We start from the raw sequence: 22,800 nt of genomic DNA, 5'->3' as shown, positions 1-22,800 counted from the left end.
ATCCTTTTTAAAATCCTATGAAACGCATTGTAGTTAACGAACATTATGCGTTTTGAATTATTTCCTTTTATTCAAGTGCCAGGAAAATGACAGCTAGGATAATGACATTTTATAATTTTAGAGCTATTTACTTCGGTGTTATTCTACTTTTTGACCCTACTCTTTTAGCTTGTGTTATTAACATAGCTTTTCAATAGAGCCCAGACTGATTAATACAGTTTATTTCATTAATGATTTAGAGAAGACAAGAAAATGACAACATGAAAGCCTGCTTGCCTTTTAGAATTCAAAAAAGAATTCTTTTAGAATTCAAAAAAGTACTCCGTTCTTACTGGAGTATTTATTATTAAGAAATGACTTACCAATCCTACAGTTAAGCAAAAATAATTAACGCTAGCATCATTTATACAGGTTATAGAGAAATGAAAATAAGTGGTCAAGAAAATGACATATTTTTGTATGACATATAAATTACGGATTGAAAAACTTATTTTCACAAAATGTCTCGGAGGTCATTCCTTGTATACTCTGAAAATACTTTAACAGTTTAGAAGAAAAAATTATTAGATAGACGAAAATATATAGGCTGATTTAAAGCAAATAATATCACTGGTGATATTTCAGGAAAATAGCATTATGAAACTCAAAATAAATTTTTAAATACATTCCTGAAGGCAGTGTAAAATCGTTCTAAAAATCAAACAGGAATGAAATAGTTCAATTTTGAAAAAGAAGAAATTTTATAGTATGGTATTAAATTTCTCTTACAGTTACAGTTAATTGTTGTATTTGATGAAATGGACACATACATACCAAAAACATTTTTAAGATCGAAAAAATAGCTTAAAAATGTTTTATTACTACTATTAAAATCTTTTGAAGAATATGCAACTTTTGTAGATTTTGAAATAATTTTACAATAAATTGTCAAAAATGTAATATAATGTCCAACAGTATAATTTTACGGACAAGTACCGCTTTTCAAATTGAACTGTAAAATACGGTAAATTTATGTAATTAGTGCACAACTGTTTATTGCTAGAGTTTTTTATGGCAGAGTTTGTTTATGCACCAGATTTTCAATTTTAAATTATGCCCGGATTTTCATTTCAAATACCTTCAAACAAAGTTACGTCATAAGAGAACGCTTTATTTTCTATGTTAAAATCATTATTACTAATTACATATACGTACATATGTTAGTATGTGTCCGTGTTTAGTGCGTGTTCTTCATATTTCTTGTACTGAAAGAAATTTATGTAAATATCTATAACTGCATATTTAAAAAAGGCTATCTTTTTCTCGAAATAAGTTAAGAAGTTTTAATACTCAAACGCGAGGATTAGTTGATATGTTTTTCGGAAACTAACTTTTGTAAATAACCGAGTAAGAAAAAAAATGTATCCGTCTTTAGCTTCCTTATATTGAAAGAAACTTGTGTAAATATCTATAACGAAGTATCTAAAAAGGCTATTTTTTCTTGAAGTAAGCTTTAATTGTTAAAAATAATGATTGCGTGAGCGGAAAGTAACAAATATCCGTGAAAGAAATATAAGTGATTTTTAAATTATGTTTTAGAACTAAATTTATTTGATAGCTGAATATTTGTCTGCTTCATTGACTTGAAATATAAATTTTATCATTTCAAAAGTGACACTCTGGCACCAATTGCGTCAAAGAAGTTATCTTAAAAAAGTATTTTGCTTGAATAAATAAAATTGTATATTAGATATTTTCCTAAATCAACTTGGCGAAACTTTATTCAATCGTGTCTGGCATTAGGAGTATTTTTCTCCCGTTCATTTATAGAAGAAAAACTTCCCGTTGATTTATTGGAAAGTTAGGAAATTTATTTCCAGAATATTAAATTTTTATATATAGTTCGATATTTCCAGTCGCAAGAATAACAAAGTGAGTCACAGAATTTTTTGAACTATTCTTAAAATCCCCCGACAACGATCGATATTTTAAGAATCTAGATTGAATATTTAACTAAAACGTCATAAAAAATTTATATAGATTCTAAATACAAAAATAAGTAAATAAACCAGTGAAACAGATTTGAATAGTAAAGTGAAAATTTTGCCAAGCATATTAAAATTTTTCTCAAAGATTAGCCTTTAGGTAAGATTTATCAGGCTCTATTTTATTTTACTTGTGTCGGATTAAAGAAATGTTAGTAAAATATGTAATGAAATGGAAATTTTTGTGTTTAAAAATGAGGTCTGGCTCATTTTAAAAATGATAAAATTGGGTATGGTTTATTTTAAATAGAATAAAACAAGGCGAGAAATATTTTAAAAAGGATAAAATTGACACTGGTTTATTTTAAAAGAAAAAAATGGGGACTGATTTGTTTCAAAATAATAAAATACACTGTGAAAACTGTTGTGTAATAATTATCAAAATTCGATTCGGGAAAACTCCAAAAAATTGTGCTTATGAATAGTTTATTTCAAATGCCAAATTCAGCTTTCATATATGTTTTAAAAGGTAAAGTTGAATCTAAACTCCAATAATTAAAAAGCTTAACCGAACTCCAATTCGTCTACTCCATTCACGAATTATTTCCGTCAATTTTGGCGTACGTTAAGAAACCATCAGATGACAACGGTAAATTATTTACAATCGAGTACGAGAAGGTGTCGATTGTTGCTCTATACCATTGATTATCAAACTTATTTCTTTTACCGCCCCCTTTGAAAATCAATTATTTTTCAGCGCCCCCCATTTTTTATACACTCCTAAAACTTAAAAACCACAATTTCATTACTTTAATTAATTTAGTTATATGTATTAGTCGGTTCAGATGCTTAAACTTACATTCTAAACTAGAAATTTTTGCCAGTGAGAGCAAATAAAACCCAACTTTATAATATTAATAATATATTTTAATCAAATTAAAAGAAACAATATAAATATGTAATCAGTTTTCGTTTTTATACTAATCGAATGAGATGGATGAATTTGATGATATTTAATAAGTTTGTTGATATCAGGTTCGATTTTACTCAAAAACAGTCGTAAGTCGCCGCGTTTGGTAACTTGCAAATGATTTCTCTTTTTAGTAAGCAATGTTGCCACAGCGCTAAATCCACGTTCACACAAATATGACGATGGAAATGCTGTCAAAAATCGTTCAACGACAGACCACAATCCAGGGTACAACTGCGGAATTGACTTTTGTAGCCAAAATTGTTGGTAGCCATTTTTGTACTTAATTTTTATTTCCTCGTTCGTTGTCAGTTCTATAAGTTCTTCTTCCAACTGGGGTCATATTACTATGTTGAAATTTGAAAAAAGATGTAACACCCAGTCTGGTATTTCCTGGAATCCAAAATGTCCTGGAATCCTTCAATGAAATCACTGTGAAGATTTTCCAAATGTTGGCAGTAGACAAGCAAGTCGTCGTTGTTGCAGGATACTGATAAATTGGGAAAAGTATGGAACTCACGTCTACCGATATTCTTTTTGTGTAAAAGCAGCTTGGCTACGATACCAGCGACGACATTTTTTGTTTTTATTAAGTTTAAGTCATCGCCTTGAAGTTGGAGATTCATATAATTAAGCAATGTATAAATGTCTGTCAGGTATGCGATATCATTCTTTGATGTGATGAGGTTTTCGTGCAATTCTGTGTCTTTGTTTTCCAAGAGCTTTAAGACAGAGTCATACAGATTGTAAAAACGAGTCAGACAATTTCCTTTTGACAGCCAACGCACTTCTGTGTGAAAGATCAATCTGTTGAAATCTTCATCATTATCAACACTAAGCTGATTAAATAATCTGTCATTTAAAGAGTTGTTTCGGATTTTATTGACTGCTCTGATGACATGTTGCAATGATTGAAATAGTCGTTCACCTAAATTTCTAGCAACTAAATGCTGTCGATGTATAACGCAATGTACAGCAAGCACATCAGGAATTTTCTTTTTTAAGTACGATATGAAGCCTTTCTGACACCCCGTCATAGCTGGAGCACCATCTGTTGTAGCAGCTGATATAATATTCTTCAACAGAATTCCTTATTGATCACAAAACTTTTCCAGTGTTTTAAATACGGTTTCTCCTTTCGTGTTTGTCTCTAAATTTCTAGCAAATAAAAGTTCTTGACATATTTTTTCATCTTTAATAAATCTCACGTAAGACAACAACAATGCTTCATTAGTTGGTAAAGTGGACTCATTCAACTGAATTGAAAATTTGCTAGTCTTCAGCTGTTTGCACAATGACTTTTCTATGTTTTCAGCCATTTCATCAATTTGTCTTTGGACAGAACTATTGCTCAAAGGATTTTTTTGAATTTTATCTGCCGCCGGTTTATAGAGCACAGTAGTTATAACTTCTTTTATCGCCGGCAAAATTAACGTTTCTCTGATGGTGTGTGGCTTACCTGTATGAGCAATTAACAGAGAGATATTGTATGAAGCTCGAAGTCCGTAATCGTCTTGCTTAGCAGCTATCAAAAAAAGTTTCGATACATATACATCTTTTCCAGATCTTGAAAATAGGCTACATTTTTGTCCTTCTTATCCGGATGCATTTTATTCAAATGATCTTGAAGTCTTCATCGCTTCGTTCTGGTGCAATGTAATTAAGGTAAAATTGCTCTAATTCTTTAACTATCATCGATCATGTTCCTTTATCTATCCGCAGAAACTTGTTACAAATTGATTGCGTACGGTGTGCGGGCTATCCTAATTTTAAGTTTTAATAACATCATACAGGGTAGAAATATAAACTAATTATTCGTTATTGTGTAGTAGGTGGGTTTTAATTTTAGTGAAATTTAAAATACATAATGTAATTACAAATTATCATCAATTTAAAATACGTAATGTAATTACAAAGTAAATGAAATTACAAATTATACATCGCCCCCCTAGCCCACATGAACGCCCCCCATTTTTTTCTGGGCCCCTTAACGCCCCCTTCTAGGTTTCAAACGCCCCCAGGGGGGCGGTATCGCCCACTTTGAGAAAGACTGCTCTATACACTGCTGAACATTTCACAGAAACAGAAGTCAACTGATATAAAAGGCATATATGCCTTTAGTTGAGGAATAATAAAGATAATTATGTTCTCATAAGAAGTTTTGTACGTGAATTGTATTACATAATCCATAATCTTAATTTTTATTCGATTTCATTCTTCTAAGACTAGATATTTCTAAGACTAGATTCTTAATATTCTATCTGTGCTGCGTGTATGTTTGATTAACAAACTAATTTTATTTTAAGAATTGATGCATACATGCATAATAAATTAATGATTCTTACTTTACACTGTATCGTAAAAATAACTTTACTAACTCGTACGTGTATCATACCTTATTATAATTAAGCATTTTAGTGCTACTGAATACAAAAAATGGTGGTAGCTAATTTACACCAAGTAGTGTATAATAACGCTCTTGGTTTTTCATAACGCCTAGAACTAATATTGGTTCTGGGTCTAGTCAAACCAAGACCACCAGAAATAGGACTTCGCTACACCTCTTTGGCGTAAAGAAGTTATTACCATTTTCGGTGTTGAGATACTCTAAAAATTTTTTAAAATGTAGAGCTTAATTAGTTTAAAAAATTATGATATTTTTTAGCTTCATATTCTTTCTTTTTAATGAATGAAAAGTATTTTCTTAAATGTATTGATAATATTGTCAGTTTTCTTTTAAAATGCATAGTAATAGGATCTGTTTCGCAAAATAAATTAACTATATTTTTGATTAACGTTGCAGAAAACTTCAGTTACTTAAACTCTATTTTATTCAAGGAGATTTAAACCAGTAACTAAGAGTAGCTTTTAAGTAGACTTCATTATATTTAAAAGTATTTTATTAAGTTTGAATGAATCTGTTGTGATATTCGAACTGTTTTATTTCTTAACAGTTTCTTTCAAATAACAATTTAAAAGTAGCTTCTTTTATTTTAAAAATTGTATTGAAAATCTGGTTTATTTTATAAATTTGAATTTGTTTATATTTAAAATATATAACTGGTTTATATTTAANATATATATACAATCGCTTTTCATATATACTAGCGCTTTTCGATTTTGATTTATTATTTAAAATGTTATTTACTTATTTTGTCTTTTTTTGAATTTGTGCAAATCAGTCTCATATGTGTTTTGTGTTGTTCATATGTAATTTGTAATTATCATATATGTATTGTTTTTCCCACGCTTTTCATTCTATATTTTAGGTATTCATTATATGCATAATATTCTTCCTTCCTTTTTCATTCTACTTGAAACACTTATCTCACTTTTTTTTAAAGTTTTTAGGTGTAGCAATCATCCTAAGTTTTTCAATTTTTAATTTTAATAGTGATATCCATCTCACGCTTCGCACTCATTTATTTATTTATTTCTATAATTTTACTTCATAAATTAGAGTGAAAACGGAATCAGAAAAGGATTATATATGACTTCCCTCTTATATTTATGTACAAAATGTTCTCAAATGTTTGTTTCGAAATATTAAATAAAAATAAAATAAAATCATCTTTCTTCTTCTTCTTTTTTTAAATAATACCGCAAGTCGGGAACCAATCTTTACTCGCACACATATTCTGAAGTTGAATAATTGGATATAATTTAATTAATAAAAATAATAATTATCTCTTTCTCTGCATATTTCCCAAGAGCATACTTGAATTAATTAATCACTTAATTTATCATAACTTCAGTGAGAAATGAAAAACAAAATACTGTAAAAAAACGGAACGAACAAACTCTGAGATTGTTGATTTTGAATGAGAATTATTATTATTTTTTTGCTTATTCAAATTCAAGACTGAACCATATCTACATAATCTCTAAAAAATACTATGACTTTTTCACGAATTACCTAATTATCTTCACTGTTTTCCCAGAAATAACGTCGCAAATATTACACCAGATAATCATTAAGAAGCAAATAAAAACTGCGGAAAAGGTTAAATAACATAATCTACCCTCAATAAAAAAAGCAATAAACAAATTTTTTAAGTCACTTTTTATTTGTAGTCTTTCTTGAACAAAAAATTTACTTTTTTTCTCATTTGTCCCAATTAGTATTATTCTATAAAATTTATAAAGTTCGAAGTTCATAGCAAATTTTAACAACATTTAAGCAAATTTTAACAATATTAGGGTTCAACACTCTCCATTTTAACAGTATACTTGCCAAACATTTTAATGGAGTACTTCTCAATGCACTCTATTTTAACAGTGCATTGCTAATCAAATAAAAATCTTTCCTTAAAAATTCTAACTTCGGTTAACTGACGTTCATAAAATTTAAAAATAATAAATGTGAAAATATTTCTGAATCATTCAACAAAACTCTTTTTGAGAAGTTAGTGAAAGATTCAATTAGTTCGATCAATTAATTCGCGCAATTATAGTTTAAAGTAATGCCACAGGGAGATGATAAAATTAGGGATTTGATCTACTCTTTATGGTAGATGATAGATTCACGGAAAATGTTAAAATAACAACTCTGAGGGGAATTTCTTGAAAGAAAGTAAGTGATTTGATAAAATCTCTTAACTGTTTTATTAAAAAGATCTGATAAACAAGTAGAATGAAAATAATAAAGATGAAATAAACTTTTATTTATATTTTAATTTAAAATAATAGTTTTCAAAAGCTAAATTTGCTTTCGTTTCATCAATTTGTTTGCTTATCCTCATGTCAATTGATGAATGATAATTTTTGAAATCTCTATTTCATAAATTTTAATAGCGTCGCAAAAGATTAATGAAATTAATTTTATAGAATGTGTCTATTAAGTTTAGAGTTTGAAGTGAAGATATTGTTGCTTATTAATATTAATAATTGGACTAATCAAGAGAAGCGAGTGCGATAGCACAATTTACCCTATAATGATGTTTTTTCAGGATAAGTGCCACTGCCAAGCACAAATTTGCATGTGCACTGTAATGATGCTTAAGGTAGAGTGCTACTGCCTGCTACACATTTACCCGGTATATCCAACACTGATGTTTTTGAACCTAAAGTAACACTGTCGGCTATACATTTGCCCGGAATACCTTATACTAATGTGCATTTTTTTAAGATTAGGTACCTTAAAAGACAAAAAGCTTAAAAAGAATAGAAAAAAGAATCAAAACATTTTAGCACAAACTGGGGCATTTTAGCACAAAAATTTAACAAATGAAGGGCGTATACAAAGTGCGTAAGTCTGTATCCAAAGTAAGCAAACAACTAACATTGTCGAGCTGTTTGCTCATGAAATTATGAATGAATACTCATGCATATTAGAAATTTCTTGCTAAATGAGTTGAAACTCATTATATTGACCAAACATTATTGGTAATTATTAATAATAACCAGTAAATGGAATAAATTCGGGCGACGCGTCAGTTCATCGTGAGACAATTTATCACATCGACAATTTTCCACAGGCACAACTCGTCGCGAACACAATTTCTTTTGGCTTTTATGATATACATTCATTTACAAAGAATTCTTGCAAAGTTTACAAATTCTAACTAATTGTAATAATAAATTTGCGGCCATTCAAAATTAAGAAAGCACTTTAGAGGGAGAGTTTTGTGATTTGTTTATTGTTACTTGCAAGAGGATGGAGGTGCATGTGCAATGCTTTCGTAAGACACTAAATTAAAAATGATTGCTGTGGCTAATCCTTAGCGTCCAGAATAATAATTTCTCAAAAATGATGTGCATTGGATGTAAAATATTTTTTAATCAGTAATCGTTGGCAAGCAAATTATTTCATTGTCAAAATTTAATTTTTTTATGCTTAATTCTCTAAAACATATTTTTAGCAATTATTACATTTCTTATTTTTCCTTTACTTAATTTCCATTTTTGTAGTGGTATTTTGAATTCAAAAACAGAAATACTAACTAATTTTAGCTACTACATACGAAAATTTAAGATTTTTCAATGAACATTATTGCGTTTTATTATAGAATCAGGGACTTTTTAGGATATGAGTCCAGTAAAAGTTTGAAACAAAAACTTTACAAAAAAATGAAAGCAGAATATTCTAAATATTTTTAGATCTGAAGATTGAATTTTTACGCACTACGGTGCTTTCTCAATAATTTAAGAGTCAAACTTTAAATAGAGCTAATTAAATGCTGGTGACGATAGATAAATTATGAAATCACGTGAAAACATATGGTGAATCCTTGTAACGAGTACGCTATATTATGATAAATTCGATATTGCAACAAATTACCAAGTCGCTGTTAAAATCCTAACATTAGAAGCACAAAAATTGCCAAAATATGTACAATTTATTTCAATTTTACATTCTTCATTTAAATAACTTAATACTGACTAACAATTTATAAATGCGAATCTATTTTTGATGCGGATTAATATTTTTTATTCAAATTATAAGGAGGGGCCACTAAAAAGTAGTCCAAATAGTGTAACTAGGAAAACTCTCGAGCTTCCTTTTTATGTTAATTTTACTATTTGCATACATCCCCATATATATTTATTCTTGCGAATCAAAAAGTATTAAAACAGAAATTTTTTTTAAAAAATATTTTGCTTGAAAATAATTTTGAATAATTATTTAATTTGAAATTATTTAATTTGATAATAATTGAAACATTTATGACTTGTATGGAAAGCAAATTTTCACATTGGAAAATAGTTCTTTCCTTATTCAAATCTTTTTTATCCCCTACGAACACCACTAAGGAAATCTAAACGCAACTGTATTGAGCTTTTTTATTCTGCTAATGACAGTTTAAAATTAGTGTTATATTAAAAAATAAATAAATATTATCTTTGAAAGATCCTACAATCCTTTAAATTCCTTTCTCCGTTAAAAGGCACATTTCTATGGAATATGTGCTTTATGTCAATACCTTAAAACACTTTTAGATATTTTAGAGCTTTGCATACGGGTGGAGAGTAAAGTATTCAAAATTCTTTGAGATCAGTTTGATGTCATTTTTTCTGAATTTTTAGGATTTAGCTTTGGAAGGGATCACAATATAAGCTTAAAACAATAAATGATAAAATAAAGGTGTTCCCGCAAATATGCGTATGCGTGATACAATTATGTCTTTAGCGTATTAGTTTCTTATGTTTTGTAAATCCTATGCTTCCTTTAAAATGTTTTTAAGCGTCGTTAGTATCAAATATAAAACATAAAATGTTAGCCTTTTTAGACGTTGTTAAGTCAAAATAATGCTTTTGTATTGGACCGGTTAAATAAATCCTTCAAAGGTTCAACTTTAAAAAGAATTAATCTTCAGTCCATTTATGTTAATAGAGTTAGGCAAATATATGTCTTTTATTGGTGTTATATTTCATTTTTATTTTATAACCTTTGTTGAATAACCGAATCAATTTCGAGTTTATGATTTCCAATGTAAAAGCCTTGTAATTTTGAACCCAATCCAGAAGACAAGGGGAATTCTGGATCAAGTATTGGGAGAAATTTGTCTTCGTGGAAGACTTTTGGATGATACTAACTCACATTTGCATTTCATGGTGAGGAAAACCACGAAAATCTGCCACGGTTAGCTTGACTGCAAGGGGCCTCTAATCCATGATCCGTCTAACTCTGAGGATATTTTACGTCAGTACTGTCGTCGATGCGAGTCTGGTGCTGGCTACCAGCTATCGCTGGTTTTCTAACTCGGATCGGTAGGTAAGCGCTCTATCAACTGAGCCACCACGGAACCACTTTCCATTGAGCCACACTATTGCTATTATATAGGGTGTTCCTTCAAAACCACCCTAAATATGTATTTTTTTTAATTCCTTTTAAAAAATGAGGACAAAGAGTATACACAACTGTCTCAAATTAATATTTAATCCAGGAAAAAACAAAATTATGTTTGAAATCTGACAGTCACGGTTCAAAACGTCGGGGTATAATAAGTAACAAGACAGGTTTGACAGCGAGAGAGAACAGGGAGGAGATAAAAGACTATCATTTTCAAATTAAGACTATTAATTAAACCAGGAATTAAATTGACCTTCTTTTAATGGGATTTATCTGATTTAGATAACGTTTTTAATTTTTTTGTACTTAAACTGTAATGTGCAAACCATTTCTCGTTTTCTTTTCTTTTAAATTTTTTTCTATTTCTGATAACGATTTTAAAAAAAATACGTATTAAAGACGGTCTTAACGAAACTCCCTGACTAAGGGAATATTTGCAATTGTGCAAAAACTATTTTACATTTATGAATTGATAACAATGAATTGAGAAATACATTAAATGTAATAAAATATTTATCAATCAGTAAGATGAAGTGTGAAGTTTTTTCCAACTCAAGTTTGAGTGTTTATGTTTATATTACACATTGGTATTAAATACGCATCCACTAACGATTTAAAAAGTGTTTCAAGAGGAACATAAAATTTTTTCCGCATGAGTCTCACGTAACAGAGTCCCTCCAGGGTTTCTCGTATCAGAAGTTATTCAGGATGTTCGCTTCTTTCCTTTTTCTTCTTCTTTTTTTTCTATTTTTTTAAATTTGCTTCTTTTTTGCGTACTGTACATCGAGTTTCTTATAGTTTAAGAAGTTTTTTAAGTTAGATAAGTTTTTTAAAGTTTTTGTAAAAAATTTAAACAAAATTTTAAGCACATAATTTTTTCTATTTTTTTTCTTAAACTCTATGTACAAGATAATTTATGAAACAATAAGCTTCTTTTTGTTTTTTGTTTTCTGCATTAGATAAGATTCAAAGCTATATTTTTAAATGCAAACAGAAAAACTTTTACATTCACAGGCAAAAAACTGTTTCGCTTGATAATCCTCCACATCCTTTTTTAATTACTTTTTAGTTTCCAAGCAAGAAACTTGATCTTCGCATTCATTTTCATCTGTTCAAGTTTATTAACTTTTCTCTTTCTTTCACTTAGTTTTAGTTTTTTTCATCCGTTGTAAGCAAAAAAGTTTTCATTAAAGGATTTTTCTTTATTCTAAAAATAATTGAATTGCAGAAATCAATTATTCAGTCGTTTGGTCACCTAATTTCTTCGAATTCTTCCTGAAGCACTTTCAAATCCTATTAATATTATTCCGCTTAAGCATAGAGCTTCATAGATGTGGGAAATGGTGCAAAAGCTCTAATCAGTTTAATTTTATTCTCGAAGGTAATTTCCTAAACTTTCCCTTTAGCATTTCATTTCCAAATAAATAGGTCTCTCCAAGAGATGGAAAATAGCTCTTGCTTAATGCCTAATATTCTATTAATTACATGTGAGTTTACAAAAGCTTCAATTGGCCGTTTTTCCACATGCATATTTATATGGACACTGGTCATCGTCTTTAACAAGCATCAACATTTTTATTTGTTCAATTTTTTCAAAAGCTTTAACAAAACATGACACAATGAGACAAACAATGAAAAGTAATAATGTGAGGTGCAATATGTTTCTTGTCAAGAATCACCATGATAATATATTTATATATTTTGGTGATATGGATATATTTAGCTCCATGAGTGTTGTAAGTTGAGTTACAAGAGTAAACTGGCGAAAAGTTCATTTGTGAAAACTCTTGGTGCATTTTCCCTTTAGTTTTATGGAAAATAATAAATGTTAACTCATTTTACACGAGAAACGTAAAAAGAAAAGCATAAAAAACATTTTTTTGAAAAAAAAAGAGAAAAAAAAACCTTTTGCTTCATTTTTTTTCAAAAACAGTAACTAGATAAATAATGAAAAGCAATAAAGTAAGGTCCGTTATGCTAACAATTACCATGATAATATAATTAGATATTTTAGTGTCATAGACATATCACCTAAATGCTATGTGTTGTATGTAGACTTATTGGTGTAAATTGGCACAAAATCAATTCGTACAAAAGTTGACCCATTTCCCCTTTAGTGTAAATGAAAATAATGCATTATATCCCACTTTTAAACATTTTCTAGTTTTTTTTTTGCATTTATACCTTTTAGTTTTAATGATTTCAATCAGGTCGGGTTTAACGAATCCATTGATTTAACGAGCACAAAACCTCGGTTTTTAGATTTCCTTAAAAACGAGTTCAACTGCGTACGCAGTTCAACTGCAATAAGAAAGCAAGTAAATACTTAAATATTAATATACTGCAACTAAATGTAACTAAAACTTATTCCATTGTAAGTATAATAAGACAGAGAATTTTGAATTAAAGTCCCAGCTTGAAAAAAAAGCAAATGAAAATTCTTTATTTTAATATGAATAAATAATTCACTCTCATATATATATATATATAAACGCATCTACCTGTCTTGTATAACAATACCATTTGTTTTAAGACTTTACTGGCAAACTTAACACATTTTCGATATAATTTATTTCAAATCAATCTTAATGACACCATAAAAACAATCCGAGCGGAGAAAAATATAGAAACTGCTGAAACTTGCCGTTCAGAAAACTTCGAAATCTTCTTCGAAGTCAGTTGTACTAAAGTACTTCGACCTTTCACTCATCCAACGAAATTAAACTCTTGTCTAAACGTGCAATAAAGTGTACGTTTCGGTGAGAGCATTGTAAACATTCATTGCTCCACAAGACGTTTAAATCTGGTTGACAAAGTATGTCTTTTAACTAACGATATATTTTTGAAGCTCTTACAAAACAAATCTCTACTTTAATTTTTCTGCTTTTACATTTGTTTTTTAGTTCCTTTTATTAACTATTTTTTCTTCACCGAAAGATAGTATTTTTTCGATTTGTAACAAGAAATTAAGTGTTGCATTTGCAAGTGTATTTTTTTCGTAAATAAAAATAAAACCTCTCTGAAAATCCTTCTCAATTTTCATATTAGTGTATAATTTAATTTTTATATTATAATGTTGCTCCTTATTCCACATTGTTTATTTCTAATTCAAATTATGTTTATGTTTGAGAGTGAAATTACTAAGGAAATTAAAGAATGTAATTGTTTACACAGTTAAATAGATTTAAATAATTTCTGAGAATTCCTATTTGGGATAATGCGTTTCATAATAAATTTAACAGCTTATATTTTTGTGTTGCGAAAATAAATTTAAACAGAAAAATATATTGTTTTTTTTTTTTTACTTCTACTTTTTAATAAATGAAAATAATTGGGAAAATTTTTTAATTGTCTTGATTTCAGGTTTTTATACCACATAAAAGAAGGTTTGTAAAAAGCAACTAATTGAATTTAATACGTTCTAAGGAATATCGGTTTTACGTTAAATCTAAATATCAGTTATTGGAACCTAGAGAGTTATTTGAATAAATAACGATAAAATTATAGACGTCGCTTTTGGCTCTGGTTTAATATAGAAATTGGTACACTCCTTAGTTTTCCGCAAGATAGCAGCACTCTACAGGCTCTAAAGCAATCACGTGGTTTTCCAATATATCCTCTGAGTTCAGGGGATGTTATATTTATCCCCTGAAGCGTGCACTTTATTTCATGTCTACCAAAGTATATATTTTGAAAGCTGAAACTTTCTTAAATCAAATGCATAGTTTTATTTTCTATAACGCTGTTTAATTTTGATTTAAATTTTTGCATTTAAAGTGATTTTCAATGAAATATATTATAATGTAAGTGCTACTTGCACCCGTTCCTCATTTACAATTTATAAGTACTTAATGAATTAAAATTTCCTAAGGAATAGTTTAAATACCGTATATTTTAGTTTTATTAACCAAAATTATGTTTGTTTGATTTTTTTTAACCTGTAAAACCATTACCATACAGTAAGATAAATTTACCAGAATTCTTTTTTTCGACGTGCAGGTTCAAAACCGATTTTGAAAAAGAAAACTTTTATTGTTACTTTTGACTTTTTAGAAGATTTTTTCTTTACTAGTCAAAAGTAGTTCTTGCAAATTAAAGCATAAATGAAACCGAAACAAGTGAAGCTTTAAAAGGAAGCGAAGCAAAATCCTCTTTCACTTAAATTCGACGATGATAGTGATGATGGCGCAACAAAGCGTAAATATATTATGATGACAGTGAAAAAAGATGAATAAAAATGCTGCTTTTATGTCTTGAGATTTCAGAGAATATTAAGTACCTTTCTCCAGAATTCATTTGCATCGAGTAACTGCTCTTGGCTTTTGTTGGGCATATACATTTAATGCTCACTCTGTGAATTCTACTACTTTCATTAATATTTCTATAAAGAAATGAATTTGAACCTTTTTGCAAATATTACATCCTTCTTTTAGAAATATATTAAAAGCTAATATATAAAAGTAATAAAATAAATTTTTTTTAAACTTTCAGGATTGAAAATTCAAATTAGACTAGACACATTTTAGAATTCTTTTAAAAAAAATCATACATTGTTTTGAATTGTTTGAGGTATCGTACCCTTCGAAAGGTGTACTTAAGAAGATCACAAAATTTCAATGTGATATTGTAAAATAGTTTTAAATTTAAAAAAAATTGATGTTGCAATTTCTTTTATCAAACCGAAGCTTTAATGTAAAAAGTTCCAGTTAATTTCGGAATTAAAATATTCATACTTAAACTTGTCTCCCCCATTATCTATAAAATTAAAATTCTATATTATTTTTTGTTCTGAATAAAATACAGAGTAAAGTCTGAAAGTGTTTTCTTAAACAATTATTCAAACAAATTTACGATAACATATGCAATTTAAATTTCATTCAATTATCTTCAAAAGGTTTTTAAATATTTAAAGATAATTCCGATCAGTTGAGTAGTTGACTTGTATCAATTTGAACAAAGCAGAAACAAATATAAACTGTGTAACAGCCTTTAAGATTGCAGCATGAAGTACAATATGAAAAAAAGGTAACCAATTAGTATTTCACTGTATAACTCAGATAAAATTTAATATTTTCTCCGTTTAAAAGCTAATTTTTACCACCCACTCTAAACATATTTTTATTACTCATTTAAAAGCAAGACAAATGCAAGAAATGTTCTCGTGGTCTCTTATAACCACACCTTAAAAGAAATTATTTAGCTATATTACTGATTGACTCTGATTATATATATGAGAGATTCTTTGGAAACATGAAAATTCGGAACAAAAAAATTTCTTCAAATTTAAAGTCTTTGAAATAATCTAATTTTTTTTGTATATTTATTTAGTTACATTTATTAATATTTTACTGACAGCAGTGTAGTTTGTTGACATTTGTTCAAGAGAAAAAATGAAATAGAAATTCACCAAATTTTGATTGCCAGGAAAATGACATATTAGCTTAGAAGTTTAAAAAACAGTCATTTTAAGTAATTAGTAAGTAACTCAACTTAAGCCATTACGCTAGATGGACCATGAATTGCTTAAATTAATTCTTATATCCAATGTAGAAAGAATCAAAAATGTTTTTGTTGCTGATAAGTACAGAATAAAATAGTGTATAATAATCAATCATTAAATGAAAAAAAAATAACTTTGATTACATTCAAGCATATTACAATCTTACGTAAACTTGTTATTAGGTTAATATTTGCTTTCTCTCTTTACATTAAACTGTTTAAAAAATTTTCTAGTAACTGTTTCAATGTCCTGGCATTCTTAAACCAGAAAAATGACAGCCAGGATAATGACAATTCGCCATTATATATAGCATTTAACTTTACTTTAATTTAACATTTTGGCCTAAGATGTTTAAATTCCGCAGAAAACAACAGGATTTCTTGAAATAACTCAGGTAAATCTATGTAGTTTATGTTATTAATGATTTCAAGGTGACAGGAAAATGACAACGTAAAAATCTACACACCTTGAAATATTTTTTGAAATAGGTTTTGAACTATAAAGTTGGTTTTTTATTCATGCAATAAGACATGTTCAGATGAGATGGTATTCTAATCAATCTATTAACATAAGATATTGATTGCTGGCGCTATCTATATTGGTTATAAATCACTAAATAAAAGTAGCTAGGAAAATGACAAAGTTTCTTGTGACAAACAAATTATTGACAGAAAAAATTATTTTCAGCAAAGTTTTTGCGAATAATACCCTCTGCATATATGTTAGAAATGCTTACAATGGTTGAGATAAAAGAAATTAGATATTGAAAAATTTATGGGAAGTTTTGAAGCTAGTTAATATTGGAAAAATTGTTCGTAACATACCAGGAAAATGACATTTCGAAATTCAAACAAATTTTTTAAATATACAAAACAGTCAATGCTAGTACAAGGTCATTTTAAAATACTAGCAGCAAAGCTATTTATTAAAATTTAAAAAAAAAGTTCTTTTAGTAGTATAGTATTGGATCTTAGAGCAAGAGACTGTAAATTGTCATATTTCATGAGAATCACCCATATATATATATATTTATAAGAAATAAAACTGTAACATTAAGTTGAACAGAGAAAACACTAAAACTGAGGAGTTGGCGGCCCTTTCGATTTTTTAATATTGAGAGACTGTAAGGGCAGATTTTTTCCTTTAAANTATATATATATAAATGTTTGTATAAAACAATGACAGATGAATTTTGTAAATTATTACAAATGAAAACTCATAAACAGTGCTGCGAAATTCAGCAATCGAAATTTATCTAAAAAACGTGGTCCCAGTAGCCTAGGTAGCTCCAGAGGACCATATTTTCCTTATCGGAATTCACAGCATTTACACATTTGTGTATTTTACACTTTGGCTTATACACTGGTTTTGAAAAGTGATTGAGTGCTTAAAGCAAAAAGCAATCTTGATCTTTATGCAAATGAGCTTAAATTTGAGTAATAATATGGTAATTTTTAATGAATATTATATTAAAATAATAAAGCACTTTTCAATAACAGTTCCATGAAGCACAGTTTATTATTTTTGTTTAAATTAATTTTGTTAACAACATCTCTGTCGTTACGCTTATTTTCATCGTGCCTATAAAAAACGGTACTATTTCTTAAAAGATGTTCATAAATCTGAAAACAATACTATCAACCAGAACAAAGAGTTAAAGGCATTTCATTTTTTCGCTAAAAAAACTTATTTAATTTTGGAACATAAATTTGGGACCTAAGCATAAAGACTAAAGATTAAATTTAAAATGAATGATATAAATGTGAAGCATAAACATAAATTTGAATTAATTTTGAAAAAAAAATGTTTAAACATGAAATTATTCACATTATTTTTATTTTGCAAAAGCAAATATTCACAACTAGTATTACACTTATTAACATCAAGCTTTTTTTGTAAAGGAAACGTTAGGAAGAAATTTTCAAATATATATTTCCTAATTCCAACTTTTTCAATTTTCTGTGACAAAAAAGTGTTTTAGAGTTCAAACACTGAATACTAACTAATATTTTAACCTTTAATTTATATTATTTCAGACAAATATTTGTAAATTGATTCAAAAGCATTTTTTTGATTAATGTTTTTTTTTCTTCTTTTAAACCTAATTTGCTCAGTTTAATTTTGAAAATAAATTCGAGTAATATTTATAAATTTAAATTTATCAGAAAAAAACATCAAAATTCAGTTTTTTTTATTAATATTAGATTACTAGACGAAGAAACATGATTCATTATAAAATTCGGTATTTAAACATTTTGCAAAATAAATAAAAATATGGTACGTTATTTTCATTATTCATTAATTACATTTATTCCAATGAATATATTGTTGTATTATCAAATTTAATTAATTCCATTAATTTATAATTTTCAAATCTTTCTGCTACGAGCACTTTTCGATTAAATATTAATGATATGCCAGCATTTGGAAAACTCTAACATTAGTCTATACAATTTTCTGATATTTCTGAAAATTCGAAAGATTTATTCAGATTTATTATGAATTTAATGAAACTGGGTATTAAAGTTTAAGAAACTGAAACATTGATTGTTGTAATTATAAAATACTTTTAATAATTACGAAATGAAGAATTAAACAATTTATAATTCTTCTTAGTTATATGCTGACAACTTGTGTGATATTTATTACAATGTTTTTACTTTAATGTCTCAACCTAGTTTAGAATTTTCAATAATTAAATATATTCCTGAAACATATGGAAAATATTTATGCATCGTGTGTGGGCTTTCATTCCACATTTTTTTATCGTTTATGTTAAGAAATACTGTTTAAAATTGATAAAATACATGGTTTGTCCAAAAGCAAATGAAAGTCACAGCGTGCATGGACTGATTAAAATGAAGCAGCTTAAACACTTACGGTAAATGCAATGTATTGACGCAGCAGGAACTAATTTTAAATTTTTATGTGCTGCGCTAATCCAATAAATAAGCATTTAAATCTACTCACTGGTAATATTTTTCGGTCAAATCATATAATAAACTCGCCACGTAACGCAAATGTTAGTTAGTATCATTAAAAAGTCCTCCACGAAGGCTAGTATGATCCAGTTTTGGATCCAGGGATTTTCTTGTCTTCTGGGCTGAGTTCAAAATTACGAGGTTGCGGAGTTGAATATTTATAGTCGTATATTCAGAATTATGTTGGCTTTTCAACGCCAGTTATAAAATAAAATAAAATCATAATGCTGACGTTGAGATATGCTTTTTCCCTTGCTGAAGAAATAATGCTTAGAGATTTTCTTATTTTTCGTTTCCACGTAGTAATAGATACATTTTGACACAAAATGTACTTTTTGTAACAATCTTGTGCAATAATTGTCTCAGTAAATTCTTCGTCTCTTGAAAGATGTTCATAATCATGAGGCTATAAAGTTGATCAAGAAAGAAAGAGATCCAATATGTAAATCACTACTTAATTTTGGTGATAAGATAAAATATAAATTATAATTCATGTCCTTTACTTTAAACTGAAATCATAAATGTTACTTGTAACTGTCAATATTTAAGTCTGTCTGATTACACACACGCACACACATTAAGCTATTTAAATTTGAAAATACAAGAGGCAATTATTGTTTTTTTTCCTAGTTTATGCGATGAAACAACAATTAATAAGAAAACAATGAGTGTTAAAAAAATTTCCCTGAAAACAATTTTTTATGATATTTTCTTAGATATAATGTAGCAACAGTATCATCTTTGGTTTGAATTTTATGAGAGATATTAAAATGGAAATGCTTGAGTTTCCAAACAGTTAAGAGGCTTTCAAAATATTTTTTTCCTCAAATTTCATTAATGATTATTAAGTTAGTAATAAACTCTGAAACTTAATTGTATTTTTTTACCTAACTTGATGTTAGCAGAACGTTAAGATAAGCGCGAGAGTATTAAGTGAGTTTTGCATTTATATTTATGCGACTGGAAAATTCACTATTTTATGACAATGTGTTGTTATGCTACTATGATCTCTTTTGCTTATAAAAAAATATTTAAAAAATTTTGGAAATGCATAAGCAGACATTGATTTTTTAAGTGATTATTTTTATAATAACGTACTCAAAATTTAGAATAAACATGTTAACGAGTTAAATGAAACGTATCTAATTTTAAATGTGTTCTTAGCACATATAGCAGCAATATTTAATTAATTCGACAAATTGAATTTTATTTTTAAATTTTATAGTCTTTATTTTGCTTACATCAATTATAATTTGGGAAAAATTGCTATCCGTGAATGAACCGGCTTATTCATTGGCTCTCTTAATAATTATTTGGTTATTAGTAGCAAGTATGAGTATATCTAGAGAGATTATATTATACTAAACATATTATATACTAAACAGTCAATAGCCTGTTTAGTATTCTTTATGAAGTTTTAAAATTGCCAACTTGACCGTTTGTTGCACCATGCTGTACTTATCTTTTGCAATGAAAAATTTTGAATTTTTTGCAATGTTAACAAAAAATAGATATCAGGGAGACTATATTATACTAAACATATTACATACTAAGCAGTCAATAGCCTGTTTAGTATTCTTTATGAAGTTTTAAAATTGCCAACTTGACCGTTTGTTGCACCATGCTGTACTTATCTTTCGCAATGAACAATTTTGAATTTTTTGCAATGTTAACAAAAAATAGATATCAGGGAGACTATATTATACTAAACATATTACATACTAAACAGTCAATAGCCTGTTTAGTATTCCTTATGAAGTTTTAAAATTGCCAACTTGACCGTTTGTTGCACCATGCTGTACTTATCTTTTGCAATGAACAGTTTTGAATTTTTCGCAATGTTAACAAAAAATAGATATCAGGGAGACTAGAATAGCTTTGCAACTGTTGCTGATAAAATTTAAAACTCTGTTTTATCAGCATTATTATATCATATTAATAATTTCCGTTTACTTTATTGTAAAAAAACTTACGAACACATTACATATCGGTTGCTCGTTACCTTCCCTGAGCCAGCCACTCTTACTATGAATGAGACCGAATCATAAAAACATTATAAAGGGTAATATTTTGTAAGTTATACGGAAAATTGCTTTTGTACTTGATTTAAAAAAACATATAAAGTGCTTAAATTTAGATGGGAAAATGATCTAGATCATTAAATCTATATCGAGGATCACTCACCAAAAATCTCGTATTAAAAATAATTCGCAATAATGGTGAATTGCTGCGAAAAACAGGCTCTAATTACCTTTAAACATTTTAACGATTTGCTTCATAATGGTACTCTGTTACATTTAAATGTGATGCCTGCTTATTCGTAGAAACTCATTGACCCTATAAACGATTGGTTTCTCTCATTGGACCGAAGGCACTTATTCATATTTTTTCTATTATTTATTTCATTTTTCAATTACTTATAATGCTTATTATTGACCAAGGTATGCGTAGTACGGGAGGTGAAAATTTCATTAACATGTACAGAAATAAGAAATCGAATGTTATTATATTAAATTAAATGTTAGGTGTTTCATTAACATGCACAGAAATATGAACACCAAAATCAAAATCGAACAAAAAATGCCAAAAATATGTAGTCCAACTATAACAACCTTCAGCACATTTATTGTTGATTGGAACAATTCTTGCGTTACTCCCAAACTCTAAAAGTACTGTCAACTGCATTATTGAAAATATTTTCAAATTATAATAAAGGATTTTATAATCATCCATTACTGTTGTATCGATATATTAAATGAATAAAACCGTTTGAATAAAGTTTATTCGTAATTTGTATGGATAGTTCATTATTAGTTGAAGGCGAAGAAAATCTAAAATTTAAGTGATATGTGGTATTACCAATATATTATCAAAAATGCTAAAATAAAAATCGTTATAATCTCCAGAATCTCTCTTGAAATGCTATTGTAAAAAAATATTTAAAAAGTGCTCTGCTTCTGAATTTATGTTTAAAAATAAACGATAAATAAAAATTGTTCATACGCAATTAAAATTTCAAACTCAAACTTGAGTTGAATAGTAATTGATTAAAATATCCATGAAAACAATATATATATATATATATATATATATATATATATATGCGCCTTACAAGGATTTCTTTTAGGTGGTTCAAAATGATATAATAACCCTAAATGTGTATGAAACATGAAACACTAGTTAATTGAGAGATTTTTCTTTCTTCTCAAGAATTGATGAAGCGTTAGGGGAAAAGTTATAGCTCGAGAGACTCTGTTTGAAACCATTGAATCCTTTGTAATCCTTGATCATAAAAGAGAAACAAATTACTACTCCATATATTTAAGAATTGTTCCTTTTATTGCTCCACTGAATTCTTTCTCATACTTACAGTCTTTATCAAATGAATAGAGTTTTACAGCTGCAGGGATAAGAAAAGTATTAGACACTTGCTGCTGGGTACATGTGTTTTGAACACTCAATTCTTTTCATTTCTGGTCTCTACATTTCTTGACAATATACGCAAAACTAAGTTTATCATTATTTTTACTATTATTATCACACACACACACACACACACATATATATACAAATATATCACATAGGATTAAGTG

The 22,800-nt window shown here is 28.1% G+C and overlaps 2 protein-coding genes across 2 annotated transcripts in view; both read right to left on the bottom strand.

The window, feature by feature from the left end:
- Window positions 1-22,800, bottom strand: part of LOC139427053 (uncharacterized) — a 149,287-nt gene that overhangs the window by 81,776 nt on the left and 44,711 nt on the right. The window lies entirely within an intron of this gene.
- On the bottom strand, window positions 3,282-4,253 carry LOC139427106 (protein FAM200C-like). The gene is made up of 2 exons (XM_071187775.1): window positions 4,062-4,253; window positions 3,282-4,010 (listed from the first exon to the last, which is right to left on the bottom strand). Exons 1-2 carry the CDS (start codon window positions 4,251-4,253, stop codon window positions 3,282-3,284), a joined length of 921 nt encoding a protein of 306 aa, XP_071043876.1.

The sequence above is a fragment of the Parasteatoda tepidariorum genome, chromosome X1 (genome assembly GCF_043381705.1).
Source record: "Parasteatoda tepidariorum isolate YZ-2023 chromosome X1, CAS_Ptep_4.0, whole genome shotgun sequence".
Lineage (NCBI taxonomy): Eukaryota > Metazoa > Arthropoda > Arachnida > Araneae > Theridiidae > Parasteatoda > Parasteatoda tepidariorum.
This window is presented reverse-complemented; position numbering and strand designations above follow the sequence as displayed.